This window comes from Carettochelys insculpta, chromosome 5 (assembly GCF_033958435.1).
Source record: "Carettochelys insculpta isolate YL-2023 chromosome 5, ASM3395843v1, whole genome shotgun sequence".
Taxonomy (NCBI): Eukaryota; Metazoa; Chordata; order Testudines; family Carettochelyidae; genus Carettochelys; species Carettochelys insculpta.
This window is the reverse complement of record NC_134141.1, coordinates 62,213,764-62,231,222: the sequence shown is the minus strand read 5'-3', so window position 1 is coordinate 62,231,222 and position 17,459 is coordinate 62,213,764. Positions and strand designations below refer to the sequence as shown.

General features: G+C 42.1%; 1 protein-coding gene across 1 annotated transcript in view; it reads right to left on the bottom strand.

Moving 5' to 3' along the window:
• The window catches only part of MCC (MCC regulator of Wnt signaling pathway), a 377,449-nt gene that overhangs the window by 298,952 nt on the left and 61,038 nt on the right, over positions 1-17,459 (bottom strand). Inside the window, exon 3 of the mRNA XM_074995215.1 lies at positions 2,374-2,573. Within this exon, the coding sequence (XP_074851316.1) occupies positions 2,374-2,573 (200 nt within the window). The remainder of the gene's footprint in view (positions 1-2,373; positions 2,574-17,459) is intronic.

The window sequence follows — 17,459 nt, the reverse complement described above, 5'->3', positions numbered from 1 at the left end:
ACTCACCAAGGCATGCAAGTGCAGGCAGCTCATGTACTGTGCCTGTACTTTTCGACTAACTGTGCTAGGGCTTTTGTGGGAACAGTGAAGTTCCCTCCACATGACCGGGAAGCTATAAAAAGCAGGAAATAACAATCACTTTGCCTCACAACACCTGGAAACAACTCAGGAACAAAGACCTGGACTGGGGCGGTGGTCTTAAGCTGGAAAGGAGGAATCCCAGTTTAGGTATGAAATACTGGTGAACTGTTAGTACCATCAAAGTGAGACAGCACTTGAGTCAAATACTGCCTAGTTTAAAGAACTCAGATTGTGAATTTCTTAAGTGACCAAATATGATCTGTACTCTTAGTATTTATCATCATTTAAAAGGTACATTTTTGCAATTAATAAATCTGTTTCATATTGTTTACCTAGTGCAATGTGGTGTTTGAAATATAAAGGGACAGCTGCTCAGAGACAGAGGCTGGTGTGTTGTCCTCATTACGCTCACAGAGAGGTGGACCGGGTAAATAATTGACACTGGTCAGGCTTCTGACTAAGACAAAACAGTACAGATCCCAGGTCCTCGGCTGGGGTACTGGGTGGTTGGCTAGAGACTCTATTTTTGTTCATGAGTGGCTGGCAAAAGCATCCATGTAGCACAGCGTTCCTGCCAGTGAATATTTGTGAGCGCGCAGTACTTGAAGCGGTTTGCAGCTTGTCACATTATCACAGAGTGAGAGTGAGCTCAGGTTGCTAAGACAGAGGGCTCAGTGGTACCCATGTTCCAGACTGCACCCCAGGGAACCCATCAGAGTGTTATGTTGGTTTTACCCATACCAGCTGAATAAAGTTCCAATTTCCTCTGAGTGCGTAGGACAGCGGTGTTCGACACATGGCCCGTAGGCCAGAATCTAGCCCGCAGCAGCACCGTTTTTAAATGGTGGCCACACGGCTCCTGGGGTTCTCAGAGCTGGGCACAGCGCAGCTCTTGGCTTGGCACAGCTCAGCGGTGGGTGTAGCTCAGCTCGTGTGGCACTTGGGGCTCTCGAAGCAGCTTTGATGAGTCACCGAGGATGGGGTGTAGGGTGCCTGGCTGCAGGGGAGGGGATTTTAAATTTTGGGGCAGCTTGGGGCTGTGGAGGGAGTTAAGTCATGAGGTGGCTTGAGGCTGTGGGTGGGGTTAAGCCTGGGGGCAGGGAGGCAGCGGTTTGGGTCTGCAAGGGGTTAAGCCTGGGCATGGGGAGGGGGCGGCTTTGGGCTATTTTGTGTTTGGCCCCTGGACCATGTAAAAAAATTGCCGTGTGCCCGGCCCCAGTGAAACACAAAAGGTTGGACACCTCTGGCCTAGGAGGACAGTTAGCATTAACGTACAGGGTTTGTTTCACCCTTCCTGTATAAAGCTAGTTACTATCACTGGCATTCTAAAATGGCCTCCTCAACTTTTCCCCAATGCTTTTAGCTTGGGACATTTTGTTGTTTAACTAAAGACCTGAGCTCTTGCTCCCTCTTTTCAGTGTAGCTGCACGGAATGCCAGAAAATGAGCTACAAAATGGTTATAAATTTATAGCACACCTGGTGTAAAATTACTTAGGGTATGCCTACACTAAAATTAAAAACTTGCAGCTGGCCTCTGCCAACTGACTTAAGTTCAGAGAGCCGAGCGAGGTTAAGGGACTGTTTAATTGTAGTGTAAATAAATGTTCAGGGCTTTCAAATTCTGGGAGGGGAGAGGGCTCAAGGGGCAGCTGGCACAGGCCAGTCGCTGGTGTCTAACTGTGGTGTAGGCATGCTTGTAAAAACCTGAATCCAATATCTAATTTAAAAAAAACAAAAAACAAAACCTCCCTCACTTAACAAGGACAGCAGAGAATAATGTGGTATATTTATCTGAAAACACCTTTACTATATGGCTTGCCTATGAGAAGACTAAAACACAATACCGCACAGATTTCCAAGCAGAAGTCCCAGAAAATAAAGTGGAAAATCTTGAAATATAAGGGGAAGTGCTTCTATGCACAACACAAACTAACTTAATGAGTAGAAAGATGCTTACTTGCAGTCAGCCACTGTGCTACCAATTAATTTCCCCATAAGTAAATGTTTTTATAAGTTGGCTATGTTTTATAATTAAATCTGCATAAGTTAAAAACTTCAGCTAAGTGCCTTATGGACTACACTAAATCCTTTCTGCTGAAAGCAAGTCCTCAATTACACAAGTAATTTCTAAACACATCTCATCATTTCCAAGGCGGAAAATTTAATGGCATTGTGGTAGACGAAAATTACAGTGGCCTGATAGTCCCCTCGTGGGCCATGACTCAAAATTTAATATATTCCAGCTAGGAGGGAAAAAAACCCTGAACAGCTTTACAGTGAAGTGTACTTACAGTGTTGGCAAGCTCTAAATAGCTTCCCCCAACTGAGTTGCTAAGACTGGAGGCCTGAGTTAGCAGTTTCTGCAGAGCAGCTTGTTGATTCATACTGCTGCCACCATACTCCAATAGCTTCTGTAGGGTACAATGACTCTGCAGGTCAGGACTCTGAAGGTCTCTAGCTCCAGAATCATATTCCCAGCTTTCTCGAGCACCTGAAACATAGAAACAAAAAAGAAATCCAGCTGTAATCCCATGGCAAATGTATAGAGGCCAACATGTCCCCTGTTCCACAGAAAAGCGGAGTGAAACAAAAAGTCAAAGCGTGTTCATGGGATACAGTATTGCTTTTCAAGACACAGGAATCAAAGAGGAAAACAGTTTTTCCATACAATATTTAGAAATATCACCTATATCTCTAAACAACAGAGCAAAAATACTGTTTGTTAATAATGATAGCAGAAATAAATCCAAGTGTACAGCTTAACAAAAACAGGCAGAGGAGAATATTCAGTGAAAAATTTCTCACACATCTGTGCAATTTATTATACATCCATGACAGTATTCCTTTCCTTACAGAATCAGACGATTGCAAGGGACCTCTAGTGGTCATTAAGTCCAGTCCCCAGCATTCATGACAGGACCAAGCATCATCCAGACCAGTGTTTCCCAAACTAATTTGGCCACAGCACACTTCTGGATTTGGAATATAATGATGGAACACATACATGCTGGTTGGGGGAGGGGCAGCAGAAGGTTTCATACACCCCCCAAAAAAATGCCACACATAATAGTCAATTTAAAAGAGTTCAGTTGTCTCTTATTTTACAAAGAACAAAAATAACAAGAGAAAAATCATCTGAATGAACAACTAATAATCCTCTGATAAGTAGACAGTTATCAACCCTATAATTAATATTTAATATTCCTGTGTTGGGAAGAACACGGCAACAGTCCAACACTCGGGTATTTAACTTCAAAAAGGGGAACTACACAAAAATGTGGAGGTTAGTTAAGCAGAAATTAAAAGGTAGAGTAACTAGAGTAAAATCCCTGCAAGCTGCGTGGAAACTTTTCAAAGATACCATATTAGAGGCCCAACTTAAATGTATACCCCAAATTAAAAAACACAGTAAGAGACCTAAAAAAGAGCCACCGTGGCTTAACAACCATGTAAAAGAGGCAGTGAGAGATAAAAAGGCATCTTTTAAAAAGTGGAAGTCAAATCCTAGTGATCAAAATAGAAAGGAACATAAACACTGCCAAATTAAATGTAAAAATCTAATAAGAAAAGCCAAAAAAGATTCTGAGGAACAGTTAGCCATAAATTCAAAAAACGACAGTAAAATGTTTTTTAAGTACATTAGAAGTAGGAAGCCTGCTAAAAAAGCAGTGGGGCCCCTGGACAATAGAGACATAAAAGGAGCAATCAAGGAAGATAATGCCATTGCGGAAAAACTAAATGATTTCTTTGCTTCAGTCTTCGCGGCTGAGGATGTTAGAGAGATTCCCAAATCCGAGCTGTCCTTTATGGGTGACAAATCTGAGGAACTGTCCCAGACTGAGGTATCATTAGAGGAGGTTTTGGAACTAATTGATAGGCTAAACAGTCACAAGTCTCCGGGACCGGATGATATTCACCCAAGGGTTCTGAAAGAACTCAAATGTGAAATTGCGGAACGATTAAGGGTGGTTTGTAACCTATCCTTTAAATCAGCTTTGGTACCCAATGATTGGAAGACAGCTAATATAACACCAATATTTAAAAAGGCTTTAAAGGAGACCCTAGCAATTATAGACTGGTAAGTCTAACGTCAGTACCGGGCAAATTAGTAGAAACAACAGTAAAGAATAAAATTGTCAGACACATAGAGGAACGTGATTTGTTGAGCAAAAGTCAACAAGGTTTCTGTAAAGGGAAGTCGTGTCTTACTAATCTATTAGAGTTCTTTGAAGGGGTTAACAAGCATGCGGACGGGGGGATCCAGTAGACATAGTATACTTAGATTTCCAGAAAGCCTTTGACATGGTCCCTCACCAAAGGCTCTTATGTAAATTTGGTGGTGATGGGATAGGAAGAAAGATCCTTTCATGGATTGGGAACTGGTTAAAAGACAGGAAAGAAAGGGTAGGAATAAATGGTAAATTTTCACAATGGAACGAGGTAACTAGGCATTGGCTACTGTCGGCAGACAGGATACTGGTCTAGATGGACCTTTGGTCTGACCCAGTATGGCCGTTCTTATGTTCTTATAATTAAGTATAAAAATTAAAAATTAAGTACAAATCCAAAACACAAGATCAATAAAACACGTACAAGAAGAATGGTTAGTGTCGTTCTTTTGTACAAAAATAGAAAGGATAATATTGTTCAAAAAAGGAGTGTCTTTCCTTAAAGCTTAAAAATATTTTATGGAAAAGAAGCACAAAATGAATTAGGCATAGAAAAATGTTTTCAAATGTTGTTTTTTTATAAATTTGTTATTTTTTATAGAAAACTTCTGAAAAATAAAAATAGGTATTATTTGACAGCTATTTTGAATGGAAAGAGTGTTTTTTCATCTTTGTTTTGGCTCAAGTCGCAAAATAATTATACTATTATGAATGTTATAAATATTAATATTCCTACAATCTAAATACTATTCAAATACCTTAGTATTTTTGATAAACATATATCTTATTTAAAATTTTAGAAGGAAAGATATCGCTAACATTGAATTTTTTTCATGGAACACCTTTTCACATCGCATGATATGCAGTTTGGGACAAACTGATTCACACCATCCCTGACAGGCGTTTGTCTAACATGCTCTTAAAAATTTCCATGTTGGAGATTCTATAACCTCCCTAGGCAATTTATTTAAATGTTCAACTATCCTCACAGTTTGGAAGTTTTTCTTAATGTCCATCCTAAACCTCCCTTGCTGCAGTTTAAGTCCATTGGTTTGTGTCCTATCCTCAGAAGTTAAGGAGAACAACATTTCTCCCTCTTCCTTGTAACAACTTTTTAGATATATGAAAACTGTTATGTCCCATCTCTGTCTTCTTTTTTCCAAAGTGAACAAATCCAATTCTTTCAATTCTCCCTTGTAGATCATGTATTCTAGACCTTCAGTCATTTTACTTGTTCTTCTCTAAATCCTTTCTAATGTGTCCACATCTTTACTGAAATGTGGCCCCACAACTGGACACAATACTCCAGCTGAGGCCTAGTCAGTGCAGAATAGAGAAGAAGAATTATTTCTTGTGCCTTGCTTACAAGACTTCTGCTAATGAATCCCAGAATCACGTTTGCCTTTTTTGCAAATGTCAGACTGCTGACTCATATTCAGCATGTAGTCTTCTATGAGCCCTAGATTCCTTTCCACAATACTCCTTCCAAGTCATTAACTTCCCATTTTGTACATGTCTAATGGATTAATCTCTCCTAAAGGGAACACTTTGCATTTGCACTTAATTGAATTTAATCCTATTTAACTCACACCATTTCTCTCGTTTGTCCAGATCATTTTGAGATCTGATCCCATCCTCCAAACCACTTGCAAACCCTCTGCTTCCCTGCCCACCCGCAACAGCTTGATATCTTCTGTAAACTTTATAAGCCATTATCTAAACTGATGAAGATACTGAACAAAACCAGTCCAGAATTGGTCCTTGTGGAACCCTATTCGTTATGCCTTTCCAGCATGACCGTGAACCATTGGTAACTAATATCTGGGAAAAGTTATCTAACCAGTTTTTACACCCACTTAATAGTAGGGCCTAGTTGGTTAAAGAGAAACTCACCTGAGACTGTATCAAAAGCTTTACTAAAGTCTAGATGTACATATACCACATCTACCGATTCCCCTCTCACCCACGAGGCTTATTACCCTCAATGTGGTTTGATAAGATATGTTCTCGACAAATCCATGCCGACTGTTACTTACCACCTTATGTTCCCGATGTTTACAAACTGATTTATTTATTATTTGTTCTATTATCTTTCCTGGCACAGAAGTTAAGATGACTGATCTGTAATTCCCTGGGTTGCCCTTTTTCCCCTTTTTTATACAAGGACAATATATGTGCCATTTTCCAGTCTTCTGGAATCTCTTCCATGTCCCATAACAACAAGAAGTCCTGTGGCACCTTATATAGACTACCAGATATTTTGGAGCATAAGCTTTTGTGGGCAAAGAGCCGCTTCGTCAGATGCATGAGTGGGGGAGTTTTCAGAGGAGGATTTAAAGAGGGGGTCTCAGTAAAGGGGAGGGCCAGAGCTGACAAAGTCTATTCAGTCAGGGTGAGTATGGCCTATTATTGGCAGGTAATGTTGAGTTGTGAACATCAAGAGAGGAGAAATCAATTGAGTTCAGTCGGGGAGGATGTGGCCCATTGTCTGTTGCTAATGTGGAGGTGTGAATAGAAGTCTGCTCTTGATGTTCACACCTCCACATCAGAAACCGACAATGGACCACATCCCCCCGACTGAACTCAATTGATTTCTCCTCTCTTGATGTTCACAACTCAACATTAACTGCCGATAATGGGCCATATTCGCCCTGACTGAATAGACTTTGTCAGCTCTGGCCCTCCCCTTTACTGAGACCCCCTCTTTAAATCCTCCTCTGAAAATGCCCCCACTCATGCATCTGACAAAGCGGGTCTTTGTCCATGAAAACTTATGCTCCAAAATATCTGGTAGTCTATAAAGTGCCACAGGACTTCTTGTTGTTCTCTTAGATACAGACTAACTCGGCTGCCTCTCTGATACTTTCCATCTTCCATGACATTTTCAAAGGTAATAGCTAATACCTCAGATATCTCCTTAGTCAGCTCTTTGAGTATTGGTGAACTTGAAGACATCTAATTTATCTAAGTAATTTTTAACTTGTTCTTAGCATATTTTACCTTATGACTCTACCCCATTTCCACTATCATTCACTATGTTAAATGTCCAATCACCATCAATTTTCTTGGTGAAAACAGAAACCAAGAAGTCATTAAGCACCTCTGCCATTTCCACCACCCTCATCTATGAATAGTTCCAATTAGCAGAAAGATATCAGTTTGCCTAGGTTTGGCTCTTCTGGAAATACTGAAGACTGGCCTCTTAGCATCAAGTTATTTCCTAGCAACCTGCCAAGAACCAACCTAATTTGAAACAATTTCCTCGTGAGAACAGAAATAAGTTATAACTATCATTTGACACAACTCCGAAGGAAAGCTTCTGGGGAAATCCAAGAAGTTAAATGGATCTTCCTGCAGTATCTTCCAGATTGACTGGTTTGCAAAAGTCTTGCAAAGATTACCACAGTGAGAATACAGCTTTCCAGTGGTGCTTAAGGAGATCTACCAATCTATGCTGTTCACAAGCAACAGTGTTTCATTCAAGCCTTTAAAAACAGCTTTTCATCTTCCACACCACCTTTAAACCCTAGATCCCCAAACACTTCATAATGATGGGTATCATTATTCCATTCTGCATCTGAGGTATGTAAGATAAAGTGATTTAGTGACTTGCCCAAGCACACACAGTAAGAGGTGGCAAAGTAAACACCAGACTCTACATTTATTTAGACTCCTGGACACGATTTTCAATCCACGAGGAGACATCACCCCATAAGCAGTTATAAATAATACTATTAGGTTAACTCAATGGCTTTCTAATGAACTGTGTTCCAAAATATCCATTAACATTCAAAAGGTGTACTTATAAATAAATGGTCATTACTCAATAAAATTCCAGTTAGCAATAATAAATGAAATAATGATCACCTATGGAAAAAACATGGGGCTTATAAAGAGTTAATACCAAATGGGCAAAACATCAGTTTAACAACAACAAAATCAAGTATAGCAAAAGTTTTATATTTATAAACCTATACTTACAAAATAAGCCTGTAAGTGTGAACAGTAGTAGATTTGGGAACCACTACCCTCTAGTGGCCAGACTACAGAAAATAAAACCCACTAAAGCTTTCCTACAGCTGAGTAGTAGAGACCTCCTCCTGAAAGCCAAAGGCTGTGTTCTATACTTCCAAGATCCACGTGTACTGAACATACAAAAAGAGCATCATGCAGGCACAAGCCTGATCATGGGATTAACAGAGAAGCTGTATAATGTTAGCATTCTTGCTTGTATGGAGCTAAAATGGCTTATCCTCTGTGCTGTATCTATATATTAATTCAGACTATTGTTCAGGCTGTTTTGTTCTGCAAAAGAGCAACTAATTAAATGAACGTTAACAAAAGGGAACAAAAATACAAATACATCCCCAATTTCTTATGGGCTTGATAGCCTCATATCTGTCATGATTATGCACAGTTATAGACAGCCTAGCCCCCCTTTACAGGGTAGGCACAATTATAGTTTCAATCACAGATGAAATTATACTTTGAATCATGGTGCTATGCTGTCTTGAGTCAGTTGGGGGGCGGAATTATCATTAAATTGTAAGATATAATTAAAAAGCACAAGCACTGCACTCCTTATTTAAAACAGATAAAGGGCAAGCATAACTATTAATGAAGATACCTTTTTCCATAATAGTGGAACATTGGTATTACCCCGATTTTTTCACTTTAGTTAATTTCCCCTCCTCCCACAAAAACAAAATGTTGACTTTCAAATACCGTCTTCGGAGTCCCTTGTCCTGGACAAATCAGTCTAACTCCCTAGTAGAGAGTGAAATGGAATTGAGTGGGTCAGCGGAATGAGACTGATATCCATCTCCTTTGCATCGCAATACCATTGCCCTGTATTGCAGGTGAGTGAGGGAGACTGACAACAGGATGAAATAAGACACTACACTTGGTGCAGGCTGACCAGAGCTAACCCTAACCAGCTGGCTAGTTGCTAGGGAAAACTTTCCGACAGCCATGCACACACATACACACACACACACGCACACACACAGAGCTAACTTCAACAGATATGAGCAACACATCTCGAAGAACAACAGTTACAACAGCAAGTAACTGTGTTTTATGCTAACAGAAGCACAGACATAGCCTCAGAAGGTTGTGATGATATCTGCTCCTCTGCAGTCCCCAATGCAGTCTAAACAGTAGAGTCAGCAGCCATGATAGTCTTGTTAAAGGGAAGGGCCACACAGGACGGACCTTCCATGGTCAGAATGTCACAAGTGGGGTCAACAGACTCAGTTAACTTTCTCTACTGGAAGATTAGGGCTGGTGGCCACATGGCAGAGAAGCTCCTGGAGTGCCCTATCAGTCAGTGGGCGGAGACCCTGAGGCCAATTCACCTGCTATGGCCTCATCTGGGGAGGAGCTGGAGGATGCCAGGGGGATGCCATCAGTGCAGGGTCCTCCATAAGAGGAGGAGGAGGAGGAGACATCACCTCAGGAGAAGTAGGGTGGCGGGAGTCCTCAGGTGGGCAGTTACCTCAGGAGCTTCTGAGGTAGAAGTTGTATGTGACCGGGCAGAGGGCATGGTGTCCATTGAGTCATGGTATGCCCAAGGCTACCAGCACGGATACCAGACTGATGGCCACTGGACAGCAGATGAGTCCTGTTTCAGGCCTTGAGAATCTGACACCAGAGAAATGTGGAACAAGGCAGGAGAAGGAGAACGGGAAGGCCAAGGAGGGGCCGTTCCCAGACGTGCCACTGGAGAAGTGTGGCCAATGACTTAGTGCGTGTGGTCTCACGGGACTGACAAGGTGAGTGAAAGCAGTCCCAGAGTGAAGGGTGCCAAGAACCAGACTGTTTGCAAGGAGAATGACACTGGCAGAGTAACTCCATAGGGAGATAGGGAAAGGAGAAGTCGACTCGTGCCAGGACAGGGACCAGCGCTGGGAACAAGATCAGTGCCAACAGGTAGAACAGCACTGAGAGTGAGACAGACATCAGAATTGGGATTGGAGTGGAGATCGAGACAGATGCTGTGACGGGGACCAGCATCAAGAGAAGGACCAGTGCCAGGACCCGGACCAGTGCTGAGATGGAGACCTACATCAAAAGCAAGATCTGTGCAAGGAACAGGAATGCTGAGGAGTTGAGGCCTTTGGCACCACGGAGGATGGACACTGAGAGTCCAAACCGTGAGGGTCCTGACGAGGAGCCAAACCAGTTAGGAGAATAGGACTGAGTCCCTGAATGGGAACGTGGTCGATGCGCAGCCTGTGCCTGGCAAATTCTGGAACCCGCAGACAAGTGTTGAGCAGACGGCATTGGGAATGGCAAGGCATGGTACCAAGTATTGGGAAGTACCAAGTGGGAGGAAGAGCATGCCAAAGATCCGGAATCCAAAGAGCCCGCAGCTGAGGCCCTGGATGGAGAACAGGCCAGTGTCAAGTGGGATGGAGAAGGAGGCCGCAAAGGCATCCAGCGCCACAAGTCGGAATGGCGACAACTCAGACGGCCATGCTAAGATTCAGGGCAGGCCTGAGGAGTCAGGCAATGGGGCAATGGTACCTGGACAGATGCAGGAAGAAGTGAAGGCTTACCACTGGACACACATTGAGGGGCACTCATAATTTATATGAGACCCTGGGCTGCCTGGTATATACCCAAGCATCAAAGAAGGACCAACTACCACCAGTTTACCTCTGGGTGAGTCCAAGAGAACAGGGGTTGGTGAATAAAACGCAAGGCCATCAAGATCAAGGGCCCCAGGAGCATCCAGTACCTTCTGCGCCACGGGTGCCTTTGTCGAGTCAGTGTCAACGACTTAGGCATCTTGGATGTGTGCACCGGAGAGTAGGAGTGGTGTTGTGCCAGCAATTTTGGGCAAGTGGAGCCATTCCTGCGAGCCGAGCCTGGAGCCGAGGACAGAGTGCTGCAAACTGAGGATGGAGGTGGGGAGCCTTGCTGTAGCAGTTGCAGTGCTGACTCCATGGCGAGTTGCTGGAGCTGAAAGTCAGGCTCATTAAGAGTCTGAGGTGTGAAACCCCTACAGATACGGCATTTATCTGCTTGATGAGCTTCACCCAAACAAGAAAGGCAGAAGCCGTGAGGGTCGCTCATTGGTATAGACTTTAAGTGGTTGGAGCACTGCTTAAAGCCCTGGGATTTTTTCGGTAGGAGAACGGGAGAGACCTTCCCTACCGAAAGAACAGAGAAGGCTAACTGAACCAAAAATAATGGTTATGCCAACAACAGCTACTTACAACTATTTGCACAGAAAGGGCTGGGGACCTGTTGTGTAGCAACAGGTACTTGACTAGAACAATCAAACAGCCACAAGCAACTGAATTGAGGGGGCTCCCCAGGTGGCTAGTTGCTAAGGAAAACTTTCCAACAGCCATGCAACATGCATGCACACACCTCACTCGAACAGATATGAGCAAGCACTTGAAGAAGAACTTATGTCACTCAGGAGTGTGAATAAACTACTGAGCAACATAAGTGATATCAACATAAATGTCAGCCTGCACAACACTATGTCTGAGGGAGATCTTCTCTCACCAGCATAGCCACTGCCTCTTGTAGAGGTGGCTTTATTATGCCAATGGGAAAGCTCTCTCCAGTCAGCACAGAGCATGGAGATGTGTTGCATCAGGAGAGCTCGCTGGATGCAGCTGCACCACTACAGCACTGTGTGTGAGAAAGAGCCCTAAATCCATCAACACAGTCAGGTCTCTCAGGCAACTCGCAGTCAATCATGCCAGAGCACTGCCGACAGAGAGAGCACTTGGAGCACATGCTTCTATCCACTGTTCACTACAGAAAAGTGACCATCCACAAAAAGAAACCAATGCAGGAATATCAGAACCATATCACAGTCTGCAACCTCACTGTAAGATACAACTAAGACATTAATAGAGGTGATTTGTTATTCAATTGGTAATCTATGACTACTGAAAATTAACACCACTCTCTAATAACCTTTGTGGATCAGCAAAATGACAATGGTGACAGTGGCACAAAGGCTCCCTAGCAAAGCCCTTTGTTCTTTGTTCTTCAAACAACTCTGTTCTTCAAACCTCATACTTGATAAACTCACTACACTAACCACATCTTACATCTTAGTAATTTTCTTCCCCCTCCCCTACCCCACCTCCTTCTGTCCTATGTAGCTGATGTCAGTTTTCATTTCATATTTTCTATCTTTCTGTTAAATTCTCATTGTTTCAGCTCAATTTTATCACAATTTCCAGATATGTTGAAGTGGGTCTGTCCCACGAAAGCTCATCACCTAATAAATTATTCAGTTAGTCTTTAAAGTGCTACAGAACTGCTTTTTTGTTTTGTGAAGATAGACTAACACGGCTACCTCTCTGTGACTATTCATATCTTACCAGATACATAAAGAGTAAAAGAATATATCTGCAGAAGCTTATGACTTGTCGAGATTCATAATCATTGCTCAATGTACAGGTAATATTTAAGGAACAGTACATGTACAGTGTATACATAACTTATAGACTAGGAATATAAATTAGTCACCAGCAGATGTGTCTTTGAAATGGCCCATTCAGGCAGGAAGGATGTGTCAGCCCACTCTGTTTAGCCAGTCAATTGTTTAGCCTTGTTCAATAGTAAGACTTCCCACAGAAAAACCTCAAGGGCAATTGCAAGCAATCAAAACCAGTTACAAGCAAAAAAAAAAAAAAAAAGCCAGGTACAAGAAGTGTTTTCCAGTACAACAACAAGGAGAGAGAGGGGCTCTGGATTCATTCAAAGCTCTTGCAGAACATGAATGTTTTCATAAAGTTTGGACCTTGGGTCTTGTGAAACCAGCCAACTCTGTAGCAGACCGCATTGTGGGGGAAATTAGCTAGGAATTAGCTAGGAAAGACAGCTATTAGTAAGTGGGACATAGTTTGTGTTTTATGACTTTTTGTATTTTAAACATTTGTTTCCATTACTTTCTTACTTCTATGTAAGTGCTTGAAAGTGTTCTGTGGTTTACAGGAGTTACGGAGTTAAGGTAAAACTGGTTAGCAAGAGTACACTGCACCTTTGCTGGGCAGAGGATCTTGAATTTGCGCAAGTAGCTACCATCCAGGGCTGGACATCAGAGGAGAATGATTGAAATGGATTGGGGGGTATCCACTGTTAACTTAAAAGATGAAGACAAGCCTGGCGTAGACTAGAAGAAAGTGCTTAAATGGCTGAAAGGCTGGTGGTGTTACTGGAGGTGACTCACAGTCCTAGGACTCCAAAAACAAACAAAGGCATGGATTAAAACAGTACTCATTTTCCATACTCAGCTAGTAACACAAGCTGACAGAGGCTCTGTCAGCATGTAAGGAAAGGCTTGCAAAACAAAACAAGAGAGGCCACCTCCTACCCAGGACATACTATATATTTACACAGAATGAGCAAGGAAAAAGTCTAAGCATTTAAAACCATAAGAAAAAAGGAAAGGGAGTGAATTTGTCTAACATCTCTATTCCTCTAGTCACCTTTTCTTGTGCAAATATTGATATGATGAAAAGCACTTAAAGAAAACTGAAAGCCAACTAGACTTCTGATGGTTTAAAAGATTGTTTAAAGGAGATATAAAGCACATACAGTAGAGCCCATGGAAGGTCAGGTGTGTTCCAAAGGCATGCAAAGAACAAGTGGGGTTCAAGTTTACAAGCAGCCAATTTGGCTCAGCAGTGAAACCTAGATAGTCATGTTTGGAGCTTTAGAGCACTCTCTATTTCTATTGTCTTTTCACAATGGAACATAACCTTTCTCACATCCTGCTGTCTGCAATATTGTTCCCAGAAGAGCTATGAAAATACAATGAGGAGGGGGAAAGAACGAATAAATGTTCTTGTTGTTCTTGAAAGGTTTTCTGACTAAACTGTGTTAGTAATGGAAATAAAACCTACTTAAAATGAGGAGCAGATAATCACAATGGTGCCTGTACAAATCAGGAAGCAGAGCTAGCGCAGGAGTCAAAGGCCAAAGCCTTCATGGAACCACACTGTCAATGGTTATTGTGCTGCACATAACCTAAAGCACTCAACTAAGGCAGCACTGCTACCTCAGTGTGTGCTAATTTATTCAAAGACACATTTACAGCAGACTATATAATGTTCTCTGCATAGCATGGAGGCAGAAAAGGATGGTGAATGATTTGCATCAAGAATGTATAGTTTCTTTGGGGTATGCAAATATAGGACAGCTGGAACATATGGCTATGTTTGTTACAGAGAAACCCATTCTCAGCAGTGACAGCAGAAAAAGCTTTTCAGTTACTGAGTGTGGTTTATTGCTTTTAATCATTACTTTCAATCACCAAGATGGCAGCCTCCCATGGCTTGTTGTGTTCATTAACCAAGTGTCTTCTTGCACTATTCTAGACACCTCTCTACTTTGGTTTGTAACTCTGTGTCCTTCCATAAACATCTCAGACAAATCAGACAGACAATTTGCATATTCAAATTAGCATTTTATTTCCTCTCCCAGTCTCCTCCTCTCTATTCCCTTTCCATCTGCCACAGCAGTGAACACAGATGGCAACAGAGCTGATTTTACATCTCTGACAAATCAGAAGCATTCCAAATAATCATACAAAGATTGGAGCAGTCAAAGGTATCTTGCTCTATCACTTGTCATTCGTTTGAAGCACAAACCAAAATGGTTAGCTCAAGCTCTGGAGTAAATTGCACAACTTCACCTACTAAGCCTGGGACTGCCAACTCTACAGATCTTCAGACCCGTTCCTAGATCAATGGAGAAAACCCATTAGTCTGTCAGAAACACCTCTCTGATTGACTTTCACTCTCTGTTTCCCCATCTCTTATGAAAGTGCAGCCTACTACATCTATGCCATGTACGGATGGACTTCCCCTCCCTCATTAATATAGAGCGGCTCAATTCATTTCCACCATCACCCCTTTCTTAACCTGTGAGTGCTCAAGCCCTCTGTTTCCCAGATGGCTTTGCAGCACCTCCTCACCCAGAAACAGTACTGCTCCTTTCCACAGCTGGGAACACAACAGAGCACCTCCCTTGTAGTCTCCCCACAGCTGAGATGTGTGTGAAGAGACCCCTGGATGCTCCACTCTCTTTCCCAGCATGTATGGATCTAGGCTAACAGCTGTCTACTTTGCACAGAAAAAATACAGAATGCTGCTTGGAAGTTATTTAACAAAATTGTACTTAATATAGCCAAAAACATTCCTTTGATAATCCCTGTCTCTATCAAGATCTTCAAAACTAACATTAATGGATCCTGGGATAGGGAGCCTGTTTGCCTGAAGGACTTTCCAAAAAAGCCAAGCGGGAATGCTTCATTCCACCTATCTATGTGATGAGAAAACATATCTGAATAGCGCAGAAAACATATTTCTTACTGTCAAGGGAACACATGCAGAAATCTCATCCAGTACTAAGTACCACTGGAATAAGCAGCACATTGCAACAACATTAAAAAAACCAGAGAATTTGGTCCCTAACTGGTAAGATATCTTGTCATTCTTAAACAAAGAGAATCTGGTATTATGCATAGTTCTCTACTAAAAAGGTAAATAGGTTCCAGATCTCATGAGACAGATACTCTTATATATCCATTTATGGACTTGCAGATTCCTGCTCTGTGACAAAATATGCAGCAACCTTCTCTCAGCCCCACTCCTAAGGTCATTAAGTGAGAATTTTGCATGGATTTGCGTTTTTACTTAGCTTTATTTATAAACGTTAAAAAAGAAAACCCAGGGGGAATGAGAAAGCACTAGAGGATGCCACAAATGTTGTGGTTCAAAAACATTTACCACCTACTGTGAGCATGTGCACTCAAGTGAAAAAATTCTGACACCATCAACATTTATTTCTAAACTACCAAAATGTGCCTAAAATGCAGTATTAGGCTACCAGGCTACAAACCATCTAGTTTATTCCACGGAAGCATCGTACGTGTTCCTTGACTGTTACCCAGAATAATGTATTTAGAAAAGCTGTATCAAATTCTTCAGTACCCATCATTTCATTACATTGTAAAGTGTGTCAGGATTGCATATATCTCGTTAATAATTAAAAGACTGATCTAACAAAACTTTGATTCTTAGACTGGAAAGAGAATATTTAACTGCAACATTTTTTCACAGCAAGATTATAAAGTTCACTAAAAATAACAGCTGCACAAGTCCTGATTTATTTTAGAATTCCTAATGCAAGACTGACCACCTGATTTAACAGTTAAATTAATTTAGGCTGAGTGTTAATATAATGTTAAAGAAGCTGACATTTGCACTGATTTATTACCCAACTCACTGGAGAGAGAGGAAGGGAAGGGCATGACCTTTTGTGAATTTCTCCTTACAGGAAGCTTAACCTGAACATAATGCTACAAATTTACTACAGAATGAATCTCTCTAATCCGACTCCCTCAAGTACTGGAATGAGAGAACATCAACATTTAGCTCTGAAAGAGTTCTGTAAAAATTGTTCCTATACAGTAGAAAAAAAGGATTTATAAACATTTTTTAAAAAATATCCCTCTCCCATATGGTGCTTCAGGAAAAATTCTTCCTCAGCAACCCCCTGCAAAATCCCCCCTGCTGTCCCACGGGGGAAAGGAATTTGCTTTACTACAGAAAAGCCCAGAAGGTCCACCTCAAAACCTGGCAGAAGCTGTAGCATTCACAAGAAGCACAAGATGACTGAGCCACCAGTATTGGCCCCACGGCTCTCTCAACAGAAGCAGTTGCCCCCAAAAGACTGGGACTATAGCCTTCCTTGATCTGCACTCTGCACCCTTGGTACTGGAAATGGGGGAGGATACACATCTCCCCAGCTGCCTTCTCTTCAGGATCCAAAAGGGGGAAAATGCCACCAAAGTCTCTAAGCTCCTTCTTACCTATGAGGGGGACAGAAGAGCACATGGAAGATCTATTCTGTGTATATGGGTGCGTCTACACTAGCCGGCTACTTCGAAGTAGCTGGCACAACATCAAAAGAGCGCATGTCACATCTACATGCGCCATGTGCTATTTTGACGGTGAAATCAACGTTAGGCGGCGAGACGTCGAAATCACTACTCCTGTCTGAAGATGGGAATAGCTCCCTACTTTGACGCTGAATGTCGACATAGGTCGTGTGTACATGATCCGTGTCCAGCTACTTTGAAATAGTGGGAGTGCAGGTAAGTGCGCAGTTTGGGGAGCTCAGCCCTCAGTTCAGGGCGGGGCAGCAGGCAAATACACAGTTTGAAA